The sequence below is a fragment of the Anomaloglossus baeobatrachus genome, chromosome 12 (genome assembly GCF_048569485.1).
Source record: "Anomaloglossus baeobatrachus isolate aAnoBae1 chromosome 12, aAnoBae1.hap1, whole genome shotgun sequence".
Lineage (NCBI taxonomy): Eukaryota > Metazoa > Chordata > Amphibia > Anura > Aromobatidae > Anomaloglossus > Anomaloglossus baeobatrachus.
Window position 1 is genome coordinate 5,025,906 of NC_134364.1, and position 26,697 is coordinate 5,052,602.

General features: G+C 51.0%; 1 protein-coding gene across 5 annotated transcripts in view; it reads right to left on the minus strand.

The window, feature by feature from the left end:
* Positions 1–3,781: 3,781 nt before the first annotated feature.
* The window catches only part of STON2 (stonin 2), a 66,697-nt gene continuing 43,781 nt past the window's right edge, over positions 3,782–26,697 (minus strand). For all 5 annotated transcript variants that reach the window (XM_075330458.1, XM_075330455.1, XM_075330457.1 and 2 more), the window contains 3 exons: positions 14,247–16,061; positions 4,506–4,708; positions 3,782–4,312 (listed from right to left, as the gene is read on the minus strand). In XM_075330458.1, the coding sequence (XP_075186573.1) occupies positions 4,229–4,312; positions 4,506–4,708; positions 14,247–16,061 (2,102 nt within the window). In that variant the 3' untranslated portion in view covers positions 3,782–4,228. The remainder of the gene's footprint in view (positions 4,313–4,505; positions 4,709–14,246; positions 16,062–26,697) is intronic.

A 26,697-nucleotide genomic window follows, 5' to 3' on the forward strand; every position in this document is an offset into this window, starting at 1 on the left:
CTACATTATCTGTACTCAGAGGTATCACTGTGTTATCTGTGGTGTTACATAGGACTGCAGGTGACATCTACTACATTATCTGTACTCAGAGATATCACTGTGTTATCTGTGGTGTTACATAGGACTGCAGGTGACATCTACTACATTATCTGTGCTCAGAGGTATCACTGTGTTATCTGTGGTGTTACATAGGACTGCAGGTGACATCTACTACATTATCTGTACTCAGAGATATCACTGTTATCTGTGGTGTTACATAGGACTGCAGGTGACATCTACTACATTATCTGTACTCAGAGATATCACTGTTATCTGTGGTGTTACATAGGACTGCAGGTGACATTACTACATTATCTGTACTCAGAGATATCACTGTTATCTGTGGTGTTACATAGGACTGCATGTGACATCTACTACATTATCTGTGCTCAGAGGTATCACTGTGTTATCTGTGGTGTTACATAGGACTGCAGGTGACATCTACTACATTATCTGTACTCAGAGATATCACTGTTATCTGTGGTGTTACATAGGACTGCAGGTGACATCTACTACATTATCTGTACTCAGAGGTATCACTGTGTTATCTGTGGTGTTACATAGGACTGCAGGTGACATCTACTACATTATCTGTACTCAGAGATATATTACTGTGTTATCTGTGGTGTTACATAGGACTGCAGGTGACATCTACTACATTATCTGTACTCAGAGGTATCACTGTGTTATCTGTGGTGTTACATAGGACTGCAGGTGATATCTACTACATTATCTGTACTCAGAGATATATTACTGTGTTATCTGTGGTGTTACATAGGACTGCAGGTGACATCTACTACATTATCTGTCCTCAGAGAGATATCACTGTGTTATCTGTGGTGTTACATAGGACTGCAGGTGACATCTACTACATTATCTGTACTCAGAGAGATATCACTGTGTTATCTGTGGTGTTACATAGGACTGCAGGTGACATCTACTACATTATCTGTACACAGAGAGATATCAGTGTGTTATCTGTGGTGTTACATAGGACTGCAGGTGACATCTACTACATTATCTGTACTCAGAGATATCACTGTGTTATCTGTGGTGTTACATAGGACTGCAGGTGACATCTACTACATTATCTGTACTCAGAGAGATATCACTGTGTTATCTGTGGTGTTACATAGGACTGCAGGTGACATCTACTACATTATCTGTCCTCAGAGAGATATCACTGTGTTATCTGTGGTGTTACATAGGACTGCAGGTGACATCTACTACATTATCTGTACTCAGAGAGATATCACTGTGTTATCTGTGGTGTTACATAGGACTGCAGGTGACATCTACTACATTATCTGTACTCAGAGAGATATCACTGTGTTATCTGTGGTGTTACATAGGACTGCAGGTGACATCTACTACATTATCTGTCCTCAGAGAGATATCACTGTGTTATCTGTGGTGTTACATAGGACTGCAGGTGACATCTACTACATTATCTGTACACAGAGAGATATCAGTGTGTTATCTGTGGTGTTACATAGGACTGCAGGTGACATCTACTACATTATCTGTACTCAGAGAGATATCACTGTGTTATCTGTGGTGTTACATAGGACTGCAGGTGACATCTACTACATTATCTGTCCTCAGAGAGATATCACTGTGTTATCTGTGGTGTTACATAGGACTGCAGGTGACATCTACTACATTATCTGTACTCAGAGATATCACTGTGTTATCTGTGCTGTTACATAGGACTGCAGGTGACATCTACTACATTATCTGTACTCAGAGATATCACTGTGTTATCTGTGGTGTTACATAGGACTGCAGGTGACATCTACTACATTATCTGTACTCAGAGATATCACTGTGTTATCTGTGGTGTTACATAGGACTGCAGGTGACATCTACTACATTATCTGTCCTCAGAGAGATATCACTGTGTTATCTGTGCTGTTACATAGGACTGCAGACTCTGGTTTCGTGGGTGAGGAGGGGTGCTATACATAGGTGAGGCCAGAGGGGGCGCTGTGTTGTGCACTCCGGGGGTTGTCGGCTGCTGCGGTTCCTGGAGGTTTAATAAGTGACTGTTTAATAACGATCCATTCTGGAGTCAGTGGCGCGGCCTCCGCCGTGTGACCGGCCTAGTCAGTGGCGCGGCCTCCGCCGTGTGATCGGCCAAACCCTTCGATGGCTCAGACAGGGCAAAGGTTCCCTCTGGCGCCCCTCCCCCATCAGATTAATGGTGGGTGCAGACGGGTACGTCCCGGTCCATATACAGAGCACAGTGCCTGAACCCGTCCGGGGGTCCGGGGGCAGGAAAGCGCCTGCTCCTCTCGTAATTACATTGCAGGCACCACTGACCTTCCTAATGAACACTTTCTAGGGTCCCTCGGGTGTGAAATGCGTCAGTCGTGGGGTGATGCAGCGTTCCGGCCGGCTGAGCTGCAGGGAGATGTGGCGTCCATCGTCATCAGCGCTGGAACAGAGGCAATCACCAATGGGGGCAGCGAGGAGAGAGAATCGCCAAAATGGTGCTCCATCCTCCAGTCACATCCAGAGCTGCGGCCACAGGTGCATTGTGGGGGCTGAGCAGACAGTCACAGTGAGGGCAGAGATCCGGGGTCACTATTCCCCACAGACATGGATGTAACAAGGGTATTCGAGATAACGTAAATCTGCGCAGAATAAAGGGAAACCATCAGCATGGCGGCACCGGTCCTAGTACAAGAGACGATTCCCGTCCTGTAGTTCCCGATGTGCGAGCGCTGAGAAATCAGGCTGCGAGGACGCAGCGGACGAGCCTGGAGAGCAGCCACGGGCACTGCCACGATAAACTGCATGTATCGCTGAAGCTTCATTTCTCAGCGCTGGCTCATCGATAACTACAGGACGGGAATCCAGCCCCCCTGCCCGTCTCCAGCACGCCAGCCCCCCTGCCGGTCTCCAGCACGCCAGCCCCCCTGCCGGTCTCCAGAACGCCAGCCCCCCTGCCCGTCTCCAGCACGCCAGCCCCCCTGCCGGTCTCCAGCACGCCAGCCCCCCTGCCGGTCTCCAGCACGCCAGCCCACCTGCCCGTCTCCAGCACGCCAGCCCCCCTGCCCGTCACCAGCACGCCAGCCCCCCTGCCGGTCTCCAGCATGCCAGCCCACCTGCCCGTCACCAGCAAGCCAGCCCCCCTGCCGGTCTCCAGCACGCCAGCCCACCTGCCCGTCACCAGCACGCCAGCCCACCTGCCGGTCTCCAGCACGCCAGCCCCCCTGCCGGTCTCCAGCACGCCAACCCACCTGCCCATCACCAGCACGCCAGCCCCCCTGCCGGTCTCCAGCACGCCAGCCCACCTGCCTGTCACCAGCGCGCCAGCCCACCTGCCTGTCACCAGCACGCCAGCACACCTGCCTGTCACCAGCACGCCAGCCCACCTGCCTGTCACCAGCACGCCAGCCCACCTGCCGGTCTCAAGCACGCCAGCCCACCTGCCGGTCTCAAGCACGCCCACTAGTTTTTGGTCTGCCCTCCGATTTCTGGCTCCCTCCCTGGTCACTAGCTGACTTGCCGGTCTCCGGCCCAACTGTCAGTCTCTGGTTTACCAACTAGTCTCCAGTCCTCCCGCCAGTCTCCAGCCCACCCCTTGGTCTCTAGTCTACCCACCAGGCGCCGGTCCGTCCACAGGTCTCCAGCCCACCCCTTGGTCTCTGGTCTACCCACCAGGCTCCGGCTGGCCCGCCCGCCAGTCTCCAGCCCACACCTATATCTGACCGGCCTTTTGACATTAAACACTATATAGATTTCGGCATCTGGTCCATTTAATGAACATCAGGATGAAGATTTTGCTCACGGATACCGGGGCGCCCCTCCCCAGGTAACGACCAGTCTCTGAAATGTCACTGCTATGGAGGAAGGCGACTACAGACAGGTTGTGCAGTTCTCCGCCTGTAGCGCAGCTCTCCGTGTTTTCCCGACTTCTTGGTCCTCTATTACTGTCTTCTACAGTTTCCTTCTCTAGTGCAATCACAACGTCTAATGTTATCAGTCCCTTTCCCATTAATGTTCATGAATGAGCAGCCAATCGGTACAACATTGTAAAGTGCCTATCGCTCATCATCATCCCCAGAGAAAATGGAGCCCTGGCACATATGGAGCTGGTGATGGGCACCTGGTCTCGGCTTTGTACCAGTCTCCTGACACCATTAAGGCTGCAGAAATTGCTTCACTCCAGTTTCCCGGTCAGTTATTGGGCGACACATTCAGCTGGATTCTCCACAACCTCGTCCTCGGCCTCGGGGTTCAGGGTCTTCTTCTGCTCAATTTCCACCTGATCATGAAAGAGAAGAATCAGTATAAGCTGCGACCATGCACAGAGACGGCAACGAGTGGGGGGCTGCAGTGGGCACAGAAACAAAACCCCCATGTCTCCATTTATATACTGTTAGACTGGATCAGGTTCTATGACTCCTACCCGGTCAATAATTGCCACATAATGTGGTGGGCTTTCAGCATTGTCTTACCTTGTAGTAGTAATGTGCTGAGTAGTTCACCCACTTCTTGATTTCTGTCCGTTCTTCTACAGAAATAGATCGCACCGCAGTCTTGGAGGCAGATGCTGCAGGCATAGAAAATTCCACCTCCACATACTTGGCAAAGACTGAGGGCACTTCCCTGTCTGAGCCCAGCTCCAGGTGGCAGTAGAAGCAGTGTGGGTGACCCCATCCTAGGAGAGACAGAAGCCGTGTCAGATATTACTGCTCCGCGCGATCCATCTTACCTCTATATAACTATAGAAACGACAATATATAGGAGAAAAGGAGGTGCAAAAAACGTGACAAAATGTATTTCATGCCAGAGGTCACCACGTATTTTGTCAAAGTGTGAGCTACTCTCAAGTGGAAGACGTTCACACCTTGAGACACCTCACGGTCTACCTTTGGCATGGAATACATTTTTTCATGCTTTTCCTATGTTTGGAGTGGGACCTCTTTTTCATTTAAAAATAACAATACATATTTTTGTTCATTCTAACCATCCCTAAATCTGGAGAACTACAGTCAACTCCCTTCCTAAATGCCACTAACTCCAGTGAGCCACCAACACCTGAATGCCCCAAACTCTCAAGAGCCATCAACCTCACCCTAAGGACCACTGTGAGGTAAATCCGGAGATATGACGATAAATCATGATATTCAAGTATGTCAGGAAGCCCTCTCCTGGTGTCACCCCCCCTTTCCTTCACACAACTGGTTTAGCAACAAATCCCATGGCCATGTCCTGTGATATGGAAATTAGGTGGCTTAGGGACAATGGACACAGGATGACTCCCTGCCGTGACCCTGTAGTGGGGGCTGCTAGCTAGTTAGCAAGGCTATGGAAATAGCCAGACAGAACGACTCCAGTAAAAAATGGTTCATATCTCGCAAGCCATATTTCCGATAAATATGGCAACCATAAAAATGGTGTCTCCGCATGTGGACGATGCCGGCACCCCCTTTTTATGGGAGCAGGACATTGGGAAATGCCCCAGGCGTGATATCAGCCAATGGGGAACTGGCAGACAGGTCATGAGTCCCCTCGTTCTGTAGCTAAATTCATAACTGTCACAATGAGAGCATTGGCGTCCGCCTACGACGCTCCCAGGCCAAGTTATGGCCATATTCCATGTTGTGGATTTTGTCCATAACTCCAGCCAGGGGTGGAGCAGTGCTCCCTGTGAGGTCACTAAGGTAGGAGGGGACCTGGATTGCCCAGGTTGATAACCCTACTTCGGCCATTTTCCAGTGTTCTTCTGCTCGGGGGCCTGGTTGGGAAAGACCTGTGAGGGAGTTCCTGGAAACCTGGTCTACAGCGCCCCCCTGTGGCCAGACGCAACAAGGTAACTGCTGGAACTCTGTATGCCTGTTTGTAACCCATGCTTTGATTGTAACTGTACTCTGACATATGTATATTCTGTAGATTCCCTATTGTATATATTGTAGTTTCTAGTGTGCTTTAGGCTGATTAAATTATATAATTAATCTTGGGCTGTTCTGTTATCTCGATCTTGAATCCCACGTCTGTGTGTTCGGCTAATAGTTACCGTAAATCGGTTGGTGGCAGCGAATTGTGCCAAGGATTATTGTGGGGAGGCCAGTGAGATTCGGGGAGATTTTATATATTCCGCCCGCGGAGGTCGGGGGAATATATACCTTACTCTCACCGGGGACCCTTCAATAATCGGCATAAGTAGTATAGCGGCCTCCTTGCTTATGGTCGGGCAATTCCATAATTGGCCTGACTATAAGAGGGGCGCTAGAGAGCGCGTCACGTGCTCTGTCTGTCGGTCGGGAGGTATAAAGGAGGGGTGACCCCCACTTGTTACCCCCCGATTGTGACGTACTGGTAGCCAGCGCGGGGGATTTCTGAGTGACCCCCCCGGTGGTTTGTGACATATTGGTGGCATAGCGGTGGGATCGAGATAATAGTGTGTGTGAGTGTGAGACCCATACTCCCAGACACTAAAGACTGCCTGCAGCAGCTGTGGCTGCTGGGGTCTTCAGACTAGCTCAACACTAGAGTGTCAGAGTGCAGATACTGTAAGGTGTGTGGAGGCATCAGGTGTCAGTTCTGTGTCAGTGACCAAAAGTCTGCAAGAATGGCTGATGGCACCAGGAGCAGAGCTATGCAACTGGCCAATGCTAAGGCAGGAGCCGAAGAGAGGGAGGACGGTGCTGTGGACAGCAATGAGGAGGTTGCCCACGAGTCCTCCAGGAGCTCGACGCCAGAAAACCGTTCTGCCGAGGACATTGCGCAACCTGGCACTGCTGGACAAGATGAGGAGGAGCTCACCCAAGGTTCCTCAACGAGCCAGATGCCAGCCCTCCGCTCTGAAAGGGACAGTGAATCGCCTAGCTCTGCAGCGTGCCACAGATCACCACGTGCCATTCCACCGAGCCTGGGAGGCTCGGATAGCCTTCTTCAAATGGCTATGGCCCTTCTCCAGGCTGGAGACCAGAAGGGCTACAAGGAACTCCTGGCAGAGCGCAGGGCAGAGCGGCAGGCAGCGCGTGACGCTGAGGCTGCGGAGCGGCACGCAGAGCGTGAGGCTGCGGAGCGAGAGCGGCAGGCAGCGCGTGAAGAGCGAGAGCGACAGGCAGACCGTGACTACCAGCTGCAGCTAGCTCAGCTCCGGCCCTCATCAGCCACATGTGACCTTCGAGACACCAAACTTCCAAAGGTCCGTGTTGAGGACTTCCCAGTGCTGGAGAAGGATGGAGACTTGGACTCTTTCTTGACTGCTTTTGAACGGACTTGCTTGCAGCACCATCTGGACAAGGACCAGTGGGCCAAATACCTGACCCCCCGTTTAAGGGGCAAGGCCCTGGATGTCCTTGGGGACTTGCCTGCTGAGGCAGATCAGGGCTACGACACCATCAAGCGGGCCCTGATCCAACAGTACAACCTCACCCCGGAGTCCTACCGCAAGAAGTTCCGGAGCCTACAGAAGGGACCAAAGGACTCCTGGGCTGACCACAGGCGGGCACTTGCCCGAGCTGCCGACCACTGGACCCAAGGCCTGCAGCTTTCCACCGGACCGGAGATCCTGGACTTGTTCATCACGGAGCAACTCTTGTGGAACTGCCCTGAGGATCTCCGCCAGTTCATCCGAGACCAGAAGCCAAAGGGGTCCACGGCTACAGCTGCCCTTGCCGATGACTACACCAACAACCGGGCCCCTGAGGCCAGGAGAGCGGCCACCAGCAGCACCTGGAGAGGGGGTAAGATGAACTCTGCGACTGCCCCACCTGCCCCTAGACTGCAGGGGGTGTCCCCCTCAACTCCCCTCTCCAGGCCCGTGGCAGAGCCAAGACGGTGCCACCAGTGCAACCTACCTGGACACTTCAAGGCCATGTGCCCTCAGCGTCCCAAGGCCCCGGCTCCGTCCCCGTCCCAAGGGCCGCCCAAGGTGTATTGTGTGGGTGGGGGTGGTGGTAGGTCCCTGGACAGCTTCCAACCTGTCACCGTCAGCCGGTCTGTGACCATAGGACTGCGAGACAGCGCCTCGGAGGTGACTCTGGTGCGGCCTGAGATGGTGTCCCCCCAAGACTTGATCCCTGGAAAAACCCTCGCTGTCTCCGGGATTGGAGGCACTGACCCGGCGCTGCCTGTTGCTGACATTTATGTGGACTGGGGCGCAGGGCGAGGGGTGAGGGAGGTGGGGGTAACTGATCGGATCCCTGCAAACGTGCTACTTGGGACAGATTTGGGGCAGATAACCTCCCAGTTTGGGCCCCAACCAAGGGCTGAACCTTCAGCCAGTACTGACATGCCTCCGGACAATGTTAATGTGTTATCTATGAATGATGTAAGGGAGGAGGGAGTGAACTCTGATATTTCTGCTTGCATAGACACCATAGACACACACTCAGCTGCAGCTGTGACAGGGGAGGGGGTCAGAGAAAGGTGTGACAATGCCTCTACAAGTAACCAGCCTGTGAGCTGGGATCTGTTGCCCTCTGCAGGGATAAGCAGAGAGCAGGGTGCTGCAGGGGGAGGACCAGTGTGTGGGGTGGGGGCTACCACAGCAAATGTGGGGTCCCCAGAGATTTCACAGCGGGGTTCTGTTGCTGCAGGAGGGGAACAGGCAGGTGAGATTGGGGCCGGTCCAGGAGCGGAAGTGCTCCCAGGTAAGATCTCGGTGCATGGTTCCCCCACAACCGGGGTGTCAGGAAGCCAGGTAGGTCTGCCTGAACCGGCGACTTGGTCAGGAACGGAGGAGGAGCAGGCACGACCCACGGTCGCAGCGGCTGTGGCCGCTGTCACCCGCAGTGGGAGTGCTGGAAGCCAAGGGGCCTCCCGGAGGTCCGATAGCTCTTCCCCTTCTGACCAAGTGGCAGCCGAGTCAGGTGGAGGCCAGGACACAGGTCCCGGGGTACTGACTGAAGATGTGACAGTCTCGTCGATTCTGGCCACATCTAGTCAGGGGTTTCAGGCAGCGTTAGAAGCTGACGACAGCCTGAAAGCTCTTAAGGAGCAGGCGGCACAGCCTCCCTCGGACGCGGACCCGGAGCGAGTGGTCTGGGACCAAGGACGGCTGTACCGGGCCACGGTCCAGCAGGGTTCACCGGAGGCGTGGCCCAGGGACCGACAGTTGGTGGTACCCTATCCGTTCCGGACGGAGTTGTTGCGGATCGCACATGAGATTCCGATGGCCGGACACCTAGGGATCGCTAAGACCAAGGCCAGGTTAAACCAGCATTTCTACTGGCCAAAAATGGGGGCCGATGTGGCTGCCTACTGCCGTTCGTGTGAAACCTGTCAGAGAGTGGGGAAGGCGGGGCCACGCCCCAAAGCCCCACTGGTATCTCTGCCCATCATCGATGAGCCTTTCAGGAGGGTGGCTGTGGATCTGGTCGGCCCGCTGGCCATCCCCAGCAGCTCCGGGAAACGCTTCATACTGACGGTAGTGGACTATGCCACCCGGTACCCAGAAGCAGTGGCCTTGTCGTCCATTCGGGCTGACAAGGTGGCCACCGCATTGCTGGAGATTTTCTCCCGAGTGGGTTTTCCCCAGGAAATGCTCACTGACCGGGGGACCCAATTCATGTCCCAGCTGATGGAGGCCCTCTGTAAGCAAGTCCAGGTGCGACATCTGGTGGCCAGCCCGTACCATCCACAGACTAATGGCCTGTGCGAGCGGTTCAATGGCACCTTAAAGCAGATGCTTAAGATGTTGGTCGACTCCCATGGGCGTGACTGGGAGCGGTATCTCCCACACCTGTTATTTGCTTACCGGGAGGTTCCACAGGCCTCAACAGGATTCTCACCGTTTGAGCTCCTGTACGGGCGACGTGTGCGGGGCCCCCTGGCTCTGGTGAAAGAGGCTTGGGAAGGGGATTTGGCCACCCCTGGAGTGTCGGTTATCGAGTATGTCATGCGCTTCCGGGACAAAATGCAGGCCTTGACGCAACTGGTACACGACAATATGGCTCAAGCCCAGGCCGATCAGAAGCGTTGGTACGACCAGAACGCTTGTGAGAGGACCTACCAAGTGGGTCAAAAGGTGTGGGTACTGGTCCCCGTACCACAGGACAAGCTTCAGGCAGCCTGGGAAGGCCCATACCTCGTGTACCAGCAGCTCAACCCTGTAACGTACCTGGTCACCCTGGACCCTGCCCGTGGAAGGCGGAAGCCCTTCCATGTAAACATGATGAAGGCACATCATGAGCGGGAGGCATGTGCGCTCCCCGTGTGCAACCTGCCCGAGGAGGGAGAAGCGGAAACCCTCTTGGATATGCTAGCCCAGGTTAGGGCAGGCGGATCCATTGAGGATGTGGAGGTTGGCCACCAGCTCTTGGAGGACCAACGGTCCCAGCTGTGGGCCACCCTACACCCCTTCCGGGGGTTGTTTACCAACCAGCCCGGAAGGACTAACTTGGCTGTCCATCACGTGGACACTGGGGATCATCCCCCGATCCGGCGTTCAGCATATCGGGTCTCCCTGGAGGTGCAGCAACACATGCGCCAGGAGATTGACGAGATGCTGAAGCTGGGGGTGATCCAGGCATCCAACAGCGCTTGGGCCTCGCCTGTAGTCCTCGTCCCTAAGAAGGACCGAACCACTCGGTTCTGCGTGGACTACAGGGGGCTCAATGCGGTCACGGTCGCCGATGCGTACCCAATGCCACGCATCGATGACCTGCTCGATCAGTTGGCCGGGGCTCAGTACCTGACCATCATGGATCTGAGCCGGGGATATTGGCAGATCCCCCTGACTCGCAAGGCCAGGGAACGCTCTGCCTTTATTACCCCATTTGGACTGTACGAGTCCACGGTGATGCCATTCGGGATGAGGAATGCCCCTGCCACTTTCCAGCGGATGGTCAACACCCTGCTCAAGGGACTTGAAGGGTACGCGGCCGCGTACCTGGATGACATTGCCGTCTTCAGTCCCACCTGGGAGGACCACCTAGAGCATCTAGCACAGGTGCTCAGGCGGATCCACCGGGCAGGTTTGACCATCAAGCCGGGAAAGTGTCAGCTGGCCATGAGCGAGGTCCAGTACCTCGGTCACCGGGTAGGTGGGAGAACACTGAAGCCCGAGCCTGAGAAAGTGGAAGCCATCGCATCCTGGCCCACCCCCAGGACCAAGAAGCAGGTGATGTCCTTCTTGGGGACCGCTGGGTACTATAGGAGGTTTGTTCCATGCTATAGTAGCCTGGCAAAGCCCTTGACGGACCTCACCAAGAAGAAGCTGCCCTCTGCAGTCGATTGGACAATGGACTGCGAGACAGCCTTCCGGGCCCTAAAGGACGCCCTGTCCAGCCCGCCCGTGCTACAGGCAGCCGACTTCACGCGGCCGTTTGTAGTACAGACCGACGCCAGTGACTTCGGCCTCGGTGCGGTGCTCAGCCAGGTGGACTCTGCGAGCCAAGAGCACCCAGTCTTGTACCTGAGCAGGAAGCTGTTACCAAGGGAAGTTGCCTATTCCACGATGGAGAAGGAGTGCCTGGCCATAGTGTGGGCCCTGCAGCGTCTGCAACCCTATCTATACGGGCGCCACTTCATCGTGGAGACGGACCACAATCCCCTCAGCTGGTTGCACACCGTCTCTGGGACGAATGGGCGATTGTTGCGATGGAGCCTTGCGCTCCAGCAATACAACTTCACCATTCGCCACAAAAGGGGCCGTGACCACGGTAACGCAGACGGGCTGTCCCGACAAGGAGAGGTCGCGGACGGGCGCACGGGGGAACACCGGAGTGTGCTGCCCCCTAGCGCCCTCAAAAGGGGGGAGGTGTGAGGTAAATCCGGAGATATGACGATAAATCATGATATTCAAGTATGTCAGGAAGCCCTCTCCTGGTGTCACCCCCCCTTTCCTTCACACAACTGGTTTAGCAACAAATCCCATGGCCATGTCCTGTGATATGGAAATTAGGTGGCTTAGGGACAATGGACACAGGATGACTCCCTGCCGTGACCCTGTAGTGGGGGCTGCTAGCTAGTTAGCAAGGCTATGGAAATAGCCAGACAGAACGACTCCAGTAAAAAATGGTTCATATCTCGCAAGCCATATTTCCGATAAATATGGCAACCATAAAAATGGTGTCTCCGCATGTGGACGATGCCGGCACCCCCTTTTTATGGGAGCAGGACATTGGGAAATGCCCCAGGCGTGATATCAGCCAATGGGGAACTGGCAGACAGGTCATGAGTCCCCTCGTTCTGTAGCTAAATTCATAACTGTCACAATGAGAGCATTGGCGTCCGCCTACGACGCTCCCAGGCCAAGTTATGGCCATATTCCATGTTGTGGATTTTGTCCATAACTCCAGCCAGGGGTGGAGCAGTGCTCCCTGTGAGGTCACTAAGGTAGGAGGGGACCTGGATTGCCCAGGTTGATAACCCTACTTCGGCCATTTTCCAGTGTTCTTCTGCTCGGGGGCCTGGTTGGGAAAGACCTGTGAGGGAGTTCCTGGAAACCTGGTCTACAGCGCCCCCCTGTGGCCAGACGCAACAAGGTAACTGCTGGAACTCTGTATGCCTGTTTGTAACCCATGCTTTGATTGTAACTGTACTCTGACATATGTATATTCTGTAGATTCCCTATTGTATATATTGTAGTTCTAGTGTGCTTTAGGCTGATTAAATTATATAATTAATCTTGGGCTGTTCTGTTATCTCGATCTTGAATCCCACGTCTGTGTGTTCGGCTAATAGTTACCGTAAATCGGTTGGTGGCAGCGAATTGTGCCAAGGATTATTGTGGGGAGGCCAGTGAGATTCGGGGAGATTTTATATATTCCGCCCGCGGAGGTCGGGGGAATATATACCTTACTCTCACCGGGGACCCTTCAATAATCGGCATAAGTAGTATAGCGGCCTCCTTGCTTATGGTCGGGCAATTCCATAATTGGCCTGACTATAAGAGGGGCGCTAGAGAGCGCGTCACGTGCTCTGTCTGTCGGTCGGGAGGTATAAAGGAGGGGTGACCCCCACTTGTTACCCCCCGATTGTGACGTACTGGTAGCCAGCGCGGGGGATTTCTGAGTGACCCCCCCGGTGGTTTGTGACAACCACCAACTCCGAAGAGTCACCAACTCTACAGCCAATAAAACTAACCGTCGAAAGCCACCAACTTTGGGAGCCTCCTCTACCCTGAGATACATCCGCTCTAGAAAGCCACTAAAACAGAAACACCAATTCCTAGGATTCACTAACTTAAGAAGCCACCAGAAATCACCTCTGAGGGCCACCAACTCCCGAGTTTCATCAACTCCAGACATGCAACAACCATTGAGAGACACTAAAGGCCCCGTTACACGCAACGACGTATCTAATGATATATCGCTGGGGTCACGGATTCCGTGACGCAAATCCGGCATCGTTAGCGACATCGTTGCATGTGACAGCAAAGAGTGACTGTTAACGATGGAAAATACTCACCTTATCGTCCATCGTTGACACGTCGTTGCTTTTCAAAAAATCATTGATTGTTGAGCTCGCAGGTTGTTCGTCGTTCCCGAGGCAGCACACATAGCTACGTGTGACACCTCTGGAATGACGAAGTACAGCTTACCTGCGGCAGCCGGCAATGCAGAAGAAAGGAGGTGGGCGGGATGTTACGTCCCGCTCATCTCCGCCCCTCCGCTTCTATTGGGCGGCCGCTTAGTGATGCCGCTGTGATGCCGCACGAACCGCCCCCTTAGAAAGGAGGCGGGTCGCCGGCAACAGCGACGTCGCTAGGCAGGTAAGTCCGTGTGATGGCTCCTAACGATATTGTGCGCCACGGGCAGCGATTTGCCCGTGACGCACAAACAATGGGGGCGGGTGCTTTCACCAGCGATATCCCCCTTAATTCTTGAGAGCCATCAATTTCAAAACACTAGTAACACAAACCCCGCAAAAGCCATTAACCTTTGAGAGCCACCACTATCCCAGGAGCCAACAACTCTAGAGTCGCAAAAGAAAAAAATAAACATTTCTTGAGAGCTACTAACTCCTGGGACCCAGAAACTCCAGAAGCCACCAGCCCCCAGAATCCACCAACTCTAAACCCTGAGAACCACTAACTCCAGAAAGACACCAAACCCAGGGTTTCACAACTCTTGAGAAAGATCCAACTCTAGAGCTTGAACTGTTTCCCAGACTGACTACATAGAAATCGAAACCAAGGGCTTGGTGAGCTTAAGATACACATATATACAAACAATACAGCCGCACTCAGAAAACATCAAATACTTTTTGTCAGTATGTGAAGGGACACTTGTCCTCACCTGAGTTTTTGTCAGGAAGTCTGCTAATCCTCCATACGATGGCATTATAGGCATGCTCATATTTCGCAGTTCCCAGTGTAACTCTCATAGCTGGCTCTGAACCAGAGATGCTCGGAGAGCCGAAACTGGCCTCCCTATTGACTTTGGCCTTTAGTGACCTCTCTCCAAGTACGCCATCTCTTCGGAAATAGTTCACCCACTCTGATGGCACTGGATGTCGGATAGTGACATTTTCACAGGGAACCTGGGATAAACTATCTCTGTTAGAAGAGAAGCCAGTAGACATGACCACCCAACTCTGCAGCTCGACCTCTGCTCCACGAACACAGGCCATAGTTCTGAGCGTGAAGGGCATAGTCTTTTCAGAAAACACCGTCCGGAACCTCATTAACTCAAATCTGCAGGCATCAAGTGGGGTGAAAAGAACAGTTCTGGAGCCGGGAAATACCTCTTCATCTACTGATGAATGGAACTGGCAGTCATGAAGTCTCACCCACTTGGTGGTTGTAGTTGGCATGATATCGTGCCTAGAGACAACTTCATTGCCTTTGATGAGAACATCGTTGAGTCCTATCCTGCAGTCGGCCATCCCTGAGATGAAACTGAGAACATGCACATGTGTGACCACAGAGCACTGAAGAAGCTGGTTGTCCCCCTTGGCCAGAATTCCCCTAAACTCATCTCTGACATCTACGGTGATCTCCTCTTCAATGTAATTCTGGTGCATGGTGCTGAGGTCCACTGTGGCCGGAAGATGGAACAAAACATCTTGGATGGTGGAGATAAAGCTTATGAAGTCCGTATAGTCAACTGTTCCCAGCTTTATCACCTGCTCCCTGTCTCCTGTGTGAGTGACAAGCGGCATTGGCTGATATTTGCGTTTTTCTCTGTATAACACCCGGTCAATGCGGATGGTGTGAATCCTTCCACTCTCGTCATAGTTTTGGAGCTTTGGATCTGAGATCTCATGGTTGACCTCCAGTTTAAATTCTCGGAATGGTTTTTCCAAACCCTTCTCATAGAATAGCTGCAGGAATCCAGCTTCATTAACCTTCACATAGATGGGACCCCAGTGTCTAGAAGACATAATGTTCTTTTTCTCTGGGATTCTCAGCAGCATTGGCCATCCTTCTTTTAGCTGAGGCTTTGTGAAAGACAAAGAAGGGCCAATAGGTTCCTCAAACTTCAAAGGGTCGTCTGGTAGAGAAGGGCTCCCAGGAGAATCTGGGTCCTCTATCTGAATCTGTTTGAGTTGTTCTACCACGTCAGCTTGTAAGACCTTCTTCCGGTAATCTTCAAACTGCTCTGTATCGAGTTCTTCAGCAAGAATGGAGATGGAGTTTCTTTGGCTGGACCCTGGCCCACTGGATACAGAGGAGTGTTGAGAGCGTCTCTCCTGTTCCTCAAAGAAGGAGCTGAATGGATTAATAGGGGACGGCTGAACATCCTTCAAGGTCTCGTCAAGAAAAGGGTTAGGAGCCTTGGTAGGAGTGGAATTTAATGAGAGCTGTCTGTGCAATGTCAAAAAGTCAAGTCTCTGAGTCCTGGAGAGGTCGACCAGCGAGCTCTTGGGTCGCTCTCTTTTTCTTAAGACTTTGACATTACTCAAGCTGCTGACTGTGGTAGAGGGGGATTGTGGACTCTCTGTAGGTTTGTGGGGAGAATCATTAGGACTGGGTGCTATAATCTCATCTTCAAAGGTGACCCAACTGGGGAATCGAGTTCTTGTGCATGACTCTGGATGACCATTGACTGTGCCTGGCCAGTTTACAGATTCCATGTCTAGGTCTTCATCTCCCTGGAAAGAGGAGTTATCTAGAAGAAGAACAGACAACATAATAGGTAATGTCATTATGGGTGTCTCTGATGTCTGAGGGATAGTAGAGGAATTACCAGTGTAGGAAGTCTCACGGCTATTACAGAGAGGAAAAAACAGCAAAGACCAAACAGTGATCCAAACTCCAACTATTGGTGACTTTATAAAGAACTAGCTGCACTCCCCGGGTTCGCCCGGCTTAATAACTGTTGTTAACAAAATAGAATGTATTAACAAAAATGTATTCTGCACACAAAAACCACAAAACAAATAGATAGAAATGTAATTATTAAAATGCAAAAACTAAGCTAATAGAAGCATTTCACAACATATAATTCATCACCACAGATATTCCACACAGATTTAACTAAATTGGCCAAGTAATGTGCTCCGTCTGTCTCTTCCCAGGTCTGTCTCTTTCCCCGTCTGCCTGTCTCTGTCTGTCTCTTTTTTTGTCTGTCTCTAATCTCTCTGTTTCTTTCCCCATCTGTCTCTTTCCCAGGTCTGTCTCTTTCCCCGTCTGTCTCCCCATCTCTTTGTCTGTGTCTTTTCCTGTCTGTCTCTTTCCATGTCTGCCTGTCTCTGTCTGTCTCTTTCCTTGTCTGTCTCTATTTCTCTGTCTCTTTCCCTGTCTTTCTCTATCAAGGTCTGTGTCTTTCCCCATCTATCTTTGTCTGTCTCTCTGGCTGTCTCCTCCTTCCCTGTCTGCCTGTCTCTGTCCCTGTCTGCATGTCTGTCTGTCTCTTTCCCCATCTGTCTCTTTCCCCATCTGTCTCTTTCCAGCTCTGTCTCTGTCTGTTTCTTTCCAGGTCTGTCTCTATCACTGTCTGTCTGTCTGTCTCTTTCACCGTTTGTCTCTGTCTGTCTCTTTCCCCGTCTGTCTCTCTCTCTGTCTCTCTCTATCTGTCTCCCCACCGACATCTTATTACCTCACATATAAGTTTCTTATATTATGAATGTCTTTTGTTCCTATAGCAACCAATTACAGCTCCTACTAATAACCTGTAGTAACAGGCTCCATTTACTTTAATGGAAGCATGTTTTTGGAGAGTAACTGTAAAGCGCGGGGTTAAATTTTCCTGTCGAAACATAGTCTACGATGTTCCCTGGGTCACATGAGGTGTCTGTGCAAAATTTCGTGATTGTAAATGCGACAGTGCGGATACACTTTTCGTTTCAATTTTTCCCCATTATGTAGATAGGGGCAAAATTTATTGGTAAATTGGAACGCATGGGGTTTAAATTTCAGCTCACAACATAGCCTATGACGGTCTCGGGGTCCAGACGTGTGAGTGTCCAAAATTTTGTGGCTGTAGCTGCGACGGTGCAGATGCCAATCCCGGACATACACACATACACACACAGCTTTATATATTAGATGTTATCACCCTAGTGGTGTCTGCAGACAGGATCTTATCATGTATCTCTGTATACAGGGAGCTCCCCTAGTGGTGTCTGCAGACAGGATCTTATCATGTATCTGTGTATACAGGGAGCTCCCGCTAGTGGTGACTGCAGACAGGATCTTATCATGTATGTCTGTATACAGGGAGCTCCTCCTAGTGGTGGCTGCAGACAGGATGTTATCATGTATCTGTGTATACAGGGAGCTCCCCTTAGTGGTGACTGCAGACAGGATCTTATCATGTATGTCTGTATACAGGGAGCTCCTCCTAGTGGTGGCTGCAGACAGGATGTTATCATGTATCTCTGTATACAGGGAGCTCCCCCTAGTGGTGGCTGCAGACAGGATCTTATCATGTATCTCTGTATACAGGGAGCTCCCCCTAGTGGTGGCTGCAGACAGGATGTTATCATGTATCTCTGTATACAGGGAGCTCCCCCTAGTGGTGACTGCAGACAGGATGTTATCATGTATCTCTGTATACAGGGAGCTCCCCTAGTGGTGGCTGCAGACAGGATCTTATCATGTATCTCTGTATACAGGGAGCTCCCCCTAGTGGTGGCTGCAGACAGGATCTTATCATGTATCTCTGTATACAGGGAGCTCCTCCTAGTGGTGGCTGCAGACAGGATATTATCATGTATCTCTGTATACAGGGAGCTCCCCCTAGTGGTGACTGCAGACAGGATATTATCATGTGTCTCTGTATACAGGGAGCTCCCCCTAGTGGTGGCTGCAGACAGGATATTATCATGTGTCTCTGTATACAGGGAGCTCCCCCTAGTGGTGGCTGCAGACAGAATCTCATCATGTATCTCTGTATACAGGGAGCTCCTCCTAGTGGTGGCTGCAGACAGGATATTATCATGTATCTCTGTATACAGGGAGCTCCTCCTAGTGGTGGCTGCAGACAGGATCTTATCATGTATCTCTGTATACAGGGAGCTCCCCCTAGTGGTGGCTGCAGACAGGATCTTATCATGTATCTCTGTATACAGGGAGCTCCCCCTAGTGGTGGCTGCAGAAAGGATCTTATCATGTATCTGTGTATACAGGGAGCTCCCCCTAGTGGTGGCTGCAGACAGGATCTTATCATGTGTCTCTGTATACAGGGAGCTCCCCCTAGTGGCAGCTGCAGACAGAATCTTATCATGTATCTCTGTATACAGGGAGCTCCTCCTAGTGGTGGCTACAGACAGGATCTTATCATGTATGTCTGTATACAGGGAGCTCCCCCTAGTGGTGGCTACAGACAGGATCTTATCATGTATCTCTGTATATAGGGAGCTCCCCCTAGTGGTGGCTACAGACAGGATCTTATCATGTATCTCTGTATACAGGGAGCTCCCCCTAGTGGAGACTGCAGACAGGATCTTATCATGTATCTCTGTATACAGGGGGCTCCCCCTAGTGGTGGCTACAGACAGGATCTTATCATGTATCTCTGTATACAGGGAGCTCCCCCTAGTGGTGGCTGCAGACAGGATCTTATCATGTATCTCTGTATACAGGGAGCTCCTCCTAGTGGTGGCTCAGACATGATCTTATCATGTATCTCTGTATACAGGGAGCTCCCCCTAGTGGTGGCTGCAGACAGGATCTTATCATGTATCTCTGTATACAGAGAGCTCCCCCTAGTGGTGGCTGCAGACATGATCTTATCATGTATCTCTGTATACAGAGAGCTCCCCCTAGTGGTGGCTGCAGACAGGATCTTATCATGTATCTCTGTATACAGGGAGCTCCCCCTAGTGGTGGCTGCAGACAGGATCTTATCATGTATCTCTGTATACAGGGAGCTCCTCCTAGTGGTGGCTAAAGACAGGATCTTATCATGTATCTCTGTATACAGGGAGCTCCCCCTAGTGGTGGCTACAGACAGGATCTTATCATGTATCTCTGTATATAGGGAGCTCCCCCTAGTGGTGGCTACAGACAGGATCTTATCATGTATCTCTGTATACAGGGAGCTCCCCCTAGTGGAGACTGCAGACAGGATCTTATCATGTATCTCTGTATACAGGGGGCTCCCCCTAGTGGTGGCTACAGACAGGATCTTATCATGTATCTCTGTATACAGGGAGCTCCCCCTAGTGGTGGCTGCAGACAGGATCTTATCATGTATCTCTGTATACAGGGAGCTCCTCCTAGTGGTGGCTCAGACATGATCTTATCATGTATCTCTGTATACAGGGAGCTCCCCCTAGTGGTGGCTGCAGACAGGATCTTATCATGTATCTCTGTATACAGAGAGCTCCCCCTAGTGGTGGCTGCAGACATGATCTTATCATGTATCTCTGTATACAGAGAGCTCCCCCTAGTGGTGGCTGCAGACAGGATCTTATCATGTATCTCTGTATACAGGGAGCTCCCCCTAGTGGTGGCTGCAGACAGGATCTTATCATGTATCTCTGTATACAGGGAGCTCCTCCTAGTGGTGGCTAAAGACAGGATCTTATCATGTATCTCTGTATACAGGGAGCTCCCCCTAGTGGTGGCTGCAGAGAGGATCTTATCATGAATCTCTGTATACAGGAGCTCCCCCTAGTGGTGACTGCAGACAGGATCTTATGTATCTCTGTATACAGGGAGCTCCCTCTAGTGGTAGCTGCAGACATGATCTTATCATGTATCTCTGTATACAGGGAGCTCCCCCTAGTGGTGGCTACAGACAGGATCTTATCATTTATCTCTGTATACAGGGAACTCCCCCTAGTGGTGGCTGCAGACAGGATCTTATCATGTATCTCTGTATACAAGGAGCTCCCCCTAGTGGTGGCTACAGACAGGATATTATCATGTATCTCTGTATACAGGGAGCTCCCCCTAGTGGTGGCTACAGACAGGATCTTATCATGTATCTCTATATACAGGGAGCTCCCCCTAGTGGTGGCTGCACACAGGATCTTATCATGTATCTCTGTATACAGGGAGCTCCCCCTAGTGGTGGCTACAGACAGGATCTTATCATGTATCTCTGTATACAGGGAGCTCCCCCTAGTGGTGGCTACAGACAGGATCTTATCATGTATCTCTATATATAGGGAGCTCCCCCTAGTGGTGGCTGCACACAGGATCTTATCATGTATCTTTTTAAAGGAAGCTCCACCTAGTGGTGGCTACAGACAGGATCTTATCATGTATCTCTGTATACAGGGAGCTCCCCCTAGTGGTGGCTGCAGACAGGATCTTATCATGTATCTCTGTATACAGGGAGCTCCCCCTAGTGGTGGCTGCAGACAGGATCTTATCATGTATCTCTGTATACAGGGAGCTCCTCCTAGTGGTGACTGCAGACAGGATATTATCATGTGTCTCTGTATACAGGGAGCTCCCCCTAGTGGTGGCTGCAGACAGGATCTTATCATGTGTCTCTGTATACAGGGAGCTCCCCCTAGTGGTGGCTACAGACAGGATCTTATCATTTATCTCTGTATACAGGGAACTCCCCCTAGTGGTGGCTGCAGACAGGATCTTATCATGTATCTCTGTATACAAGGAGCTCCCCCTAGTGGTGGCTACAGACAGGATATTATCATGTATCTCTGTATACAGGGAGCTCCTCCTAGTGGTGGCTGCAGACAGGATATTATCATGTATCTCTGTATACAGGGAGCTCCTCCTAGTGGTGGCTGCAGACAGGATCTTATCATGTATCTCTGTATACAGGGAGCTCCCCCTAGTGGTGGCTGCAGAGAGGATCTTATCATGAATCTCTGTATACAGGAGCTCCCCCTAGTGGTGACTGCAGACAGGATCTTATGTATCTCTGTATACAGGGAGCTCCCTCTAGTGGTAGCTGCAGACATGATCTTATCATGTATCTCTGTATACAGGGAGCTCCCCCTAGTGGTGGCTACAGACAGGATCTTATCATTTATCTCTGTATACAGGGAACTCCCCCTAGTGGTGGCTGCAGACAGGATCTTATCATGTATCTCTGTATACAAGGAGCTCCCCCTAGTGGTGGCTACAGACAGGATATTATCATGTATCTCTGTATACAGGGAGCTCCCCCTAGTGGTGGCTACAGACAGGATCTTATCATGTATCTCTATATACAGGGAGCTCCCCCTAGTGGTGGCTGCACACAGGATCTTATCATGTATCTCTGTATACAGGGAGCTCCCCCTAGTGGTGGCTACAGACAGGATCTTATCATGTATCTCTGTATACAGGGAGCTCCCCCTAGTGGTGGCTACAGACAGGATCTTATCATGTATCTCTGTATACAGGGAGCTCCCCCTAGTGGTGGCTGCAGACAGGATCTTATCATGTATCTCTGTATACAGGGAGCTCCCCCTAGTGGTGGCTGCAGACAGGATCTTATCATGTATCTCTGTATACAGGGAGCTCCTCCTAGTGGTGACTGCAGACAGGATATTATCATGTGTCTCTGTATACAGGGAGCTCCCCCTAGTGGTGGCTGCAGACAGGATCTTATCATGTGTCTCTGTATACAGGGAGCTCCCCCTAGTGGTGGCTGCAGACAGAATCTCATCATGTATCTCTGTATACAGGGAGCTCCTCCTAGTGGTGGCTGCAGACAGGATATTATCATGTATCTCTGTATACAGGGAGCTCCCCCTAGTGGTGGCTGCAGACAGAATCTCATCATGTATCTCTGTATACAGGGAGCTCCCCCTAGTGGTGGCTACAGACAGGATCTTATCATGTATCTCTGTATACAGGGAGCTCCCCCTAGTGGTGGCTGCAGACAGGATCTTATCATGTATCTCTGTATACAGGGAGCTCCTCCTAGTGGTGGCTGCAGACAGGATCTTATCATGTATCTCTGTATACAGGGAGCTCCCCCTAGTGGTGGCTGCAGACAGGATCTTATCATGTATCTGTGTATACAGGGAGCTCCCCCTAGTGGTGGCTGCAGACAGGATCTTATCATGTATCTCTGTATACAGGGAGCTCCCCCTAGTGGTGGCTGCAGAAAGGATCTTATCATGTATCTGTGTATACAGGGAGCTCCCCCTAGTGGTGGCTGCAGACAGGATCTTATCATGTGTCTCTGTATACAGGGAGCTCCCCCTAGTGGCAGCTGCAGACAGAATCTTATCATGTATCTCTGTATACAGGGAGCTCCTCCTAGTGGTGGCTACAGACAGGATCTTATCATGTATCTCTTTATATAGGGAGCTCCCCCTAGTGGTGGCTACAGGCAGGATCTTATCATGTATCTCTGTATACAGGGAGCTCCCCCTAGTGGAAACTGCAGACAGGATCTTATCATGTATCTCTGTATACAGGGAGCTCCTCCTAGTGGTGGCTGCAGACATGATCTTATCATGTATCTCTGTATACAGGGAGCTCCCCCTAGTGGTGGCTGCAGACAGGATATTATCATGTATCTCTGTATACAGAGAGCTCCCCCTAGTGGTGGCTGCAGACAGGATCTTATCATGTATCTCTGTATACAGGGAGCTCCCCCTAGTGGTGGCTGCAGACAGGATCTTATCATGTATCTCTGTATACAGGGAGCTCCTCCTAGTGGTGGCTAAAGACAGGATCTTATCATGTATCTCTGTATACAGGGAGCTCCCCCTAGTGGTGGCTGCAGAGAGGATCTTATCATGAATCTCTGTATACAGGAGCTCCCCCTAGTGGTGACTGCAGACAGGATCTTATGTATCTCTGTATACTGGGAGCTCCCTCTAGTGGTAGCTGCAGACATGATCTTATCATGTATCTCTGTATACAGGGAGCTCCCCCTAGTGGTGGCTACAGACAGGATATTATCATGTATCTCTGTATACAGGGAGCTCCCCCTAGTGGTGGCTACAGACAGGATCTTATCATGTATCTCTATATACAGGGAGCTCCCCCTAGTGGTGGCTGCACACAGGATCTTATCATGTATCTCTGTATACAGGGAGCTCCCCCTAGTGGTGGCTACAGACAGGATCTTATCATGTATCTCTGTATACAGGGAGCTCCCCCTAGTGGTGGCTACAGACAGGATCTTATCATGTATCTCTATATATAGGGAGCTCCCCCTAGTGGTGGCTGCACACAGGATCTTATCATGTATCTTTTTAAAGGAAGCTCCACCTAGTGGTGGCTACAGACAGGATCTTATCATGTATCCCTGTATACAGGGAGCTCCCCCTAGTGGTGGCTGCAGACAGGATCTTATCATGTATCTCTGTATACAGGGAGCTCCCCCTAGTGGTGGCTGCAGACAGGATCTTATCATGTATCTCTGTATACAGGGAGCTCCCCCTAGTGGTGGCTGCAGACAGGATCTTATCATGTATCTCTGTATACAGGGAGCTCCCCCTAGTGATGGCTGCAGACATGATCTTATCATGTATCCCTGTATACAGGGAGCTCCCCCTAGTGGTGGCTGCAGACAGGATCTTATCATGTATCTCTGTATACAGGGAGCTCCCCCTAGTGGTGGCTGCAGACATGATCTTATCATGTATCTCTGTATACAGGGAGCTCCCCCTAGTGGTGGCTGCAGACATGATCTTATCATGTATCTCTGTATACAGAGAGCTCCCCCTAGTGGTGGCTGCAGACAGGATCTTATCATGTATCTCTGTATACAGGGAGCTCCCCCTAGTGGTGGCTGCAGACAGGATCTTATCATGTATCTTTGTATACAGGGAGCTCCCCCTAGTGGTGGCTGCAGACAGGATCTTATCATGTATCTCTGTATACAGGGAGATCCCCCTAGTGGTTGCTGCAAACATGATCTTATCATGTATCTCTGTATACAGGGAGCTCCCCCTAGTGGTGGCTGCACGCAGGATCTTATCATGTATCTCTGTATACAGGGAGCTCCCCCTAGTGGTGGCTGCAGACAGGATCTTATCATGTATCTCTGTATACAGGGAGCTCCCCCTAGTGGTGGCTGCAGACAGGATCTTATCATGTATCTCTGTATACAGGGAGCTCCCCCTAGTGGTGGCTGCAGACATGATCTTATCATGTATCTCTGTATACAGAGAGCTCCCCCTAGTGGTGGCTGCAGACAGGATCTTATCATGTATCACTGTATACAGGGAGCTCCCCCTAGTGGTGACTGCAGACAGGATCTTATCATGTATCTCTGTATACAGAGAGCTCCCCCTAGTGGTGGCTGCAGACAGGATCTTATCATGTATCTCTGTATACAGGGAGCTCCCCCTAGTGGTGACTGCAGACAGGATGTTATCATGTATCTCTGTATACAGGGAGCTCCCCCTAGTGGTGGCTGCAGACAGGATCTTATCATGTATCTCTGTATACAGGGAGCTCCCCCTAGTGGTGACTGCAGACAGGATCTTATCATGTATCTCTGTATACAGGTAGCTCCCCCTAGTGGTGGCTGCAGACAGGATCTTATCATGTATCTCTGTATACAGGGAGCTCCCCCTAGTGGTGGCTGCAGACAGGATCTTATCATGTATCTCTGTATACAGGGAGCTCCCCCTAGTGGTGGCTGCAGACAGGATCTTATCATGTATCTCTGTATACAGGGAGCTCCCCCTAGTGGTGGCTGCAGACATGATCTTATCATGTATCTCTGTATACAGAGAGTTCCCCCTAGTGGTGGCTATTGGCAGCCGCATTTGATCACAACCTCTCTCTGCAGATGATTTGGAGATGGTTATTATATAGGATGTCATTACTGGGGTTGAGGATTCGCCATCCTGACACTTTCTGTCCATATCACTAGCTCTATGTGTGACGGGGGCAGGCGACTTCGGGATGAACATTTCCTGGAATTTTGGGTTTTATGAAGAAATGATCTTGGCATCGTGATGTTCCCAGGCTGGGGCAGATGGAGTAAACAGGACGCGACATTGGTTCCCAGAATCTCTCCATACACAGCCGGAGCAGCAGCCTCTCCCATGTCAGGAAGAGGCAGTGACAGGAGCGGGAAGTGTGAGCGGAGATAAGGGGCCGGCGAGGCTCAGGTCACCGCTCCGGACGGATGAGCCGAGACGCTGATCATGGGGTTTCCTTAATGAATTCTGGATAAATGTTACTTGGAAAAAGCCCAGCGACCAATCTGCCGGCTCTCACCCCCGCGAGCCTCACATGTAAAGCTGCAGCCAAAGCCCCCCTAAGTAACAAGGTCTCAACACCACTAATAGACCAAGTGGGCAGAGTCAGGACTGCACAAAGCGGCCAATCACACAGCAGCTTTCATATTTCAAAAGAGGAATACAGAAGGAAAGCTGTGCTCTGATTGGCTTTTATGAGCAAGAAAGAAAGTGACAAGGAACATCATGTGTATCTAATCCTGTCCTGTGTGATACTGTCTGCTGAGCCGTGTATCTAATCCTCTCCTGTGTGATACTGTCTGCTGAGCTGTGTATCTAATCCTGTCCTGTGTGATACTGTCTGCTGAGCTGTGTATCTAATCCTCTCCTGTGTGATACTGTCTGCTGAGCTGTATATCTAATCCTCTCCTGTGTGATACTGTCTGCTGAGCCGTGTATTTAATCCTCTCCTGTGTGATACTGTCTGCTTGTCTGCTAAGCCGTGTATCTAATCCTCTCCTGTGTAATACTGTCTGCTGAGCTGTGTATCTAATCCTCCCCTGTGTGATACTGTCTGCTGAGCTGTGTATCTAATCCTCTCCTGTGTGATACTGTCTGCTGATCTGTGTATCTAATCCTCTCCTGTGTGATACTGTCTGCTGAGCTGTGGATCTAATCCTCTCCTGTGTGATACTGTCTGCTGAGCTGTGTATCTAATCCTCTCCTGTGTGATACTGTCTGCTGAGCTGTGTATCTAATCCGCTCCTGTGTGATACTGTCTGCTGAGCTGTGTATCTAATCCTCTCCTGTGTGATACTGTCTGCTGATCTGTGTATCTAATCCTCTCCTGTGTGATACTGTCTGCTGATCTGTGGATCTAATCCTCTCCTGTGTGATACTGTCTGCTGAGCTGTGTATCTAATCCTCTCCTGTGTGATACTGTCTGCTGATCTGTGTATCTAATCCTCTCCTGTGTGATACTGTCTGCTGATCTGTGTATCTAATCCTCTCCTGTGTGATACTGTCTGCTGATCTGTGTATCTAATCCTCTCCTGTGTGATACTGTCTGCTGAGCCGTGTATCTAATCCTATCCTGTGTGATACTGTCCGCTGAGCCATGTACCTAATCTTATATGTGATACTGTCTGCTGAGCTATGTATCTAATCCTCTCCTGTGTGATACTGTCTGCTGAGCTGTGCATCTAATCCTCTCCTGTGTGATACTGTCTGCTGATCTGTGTA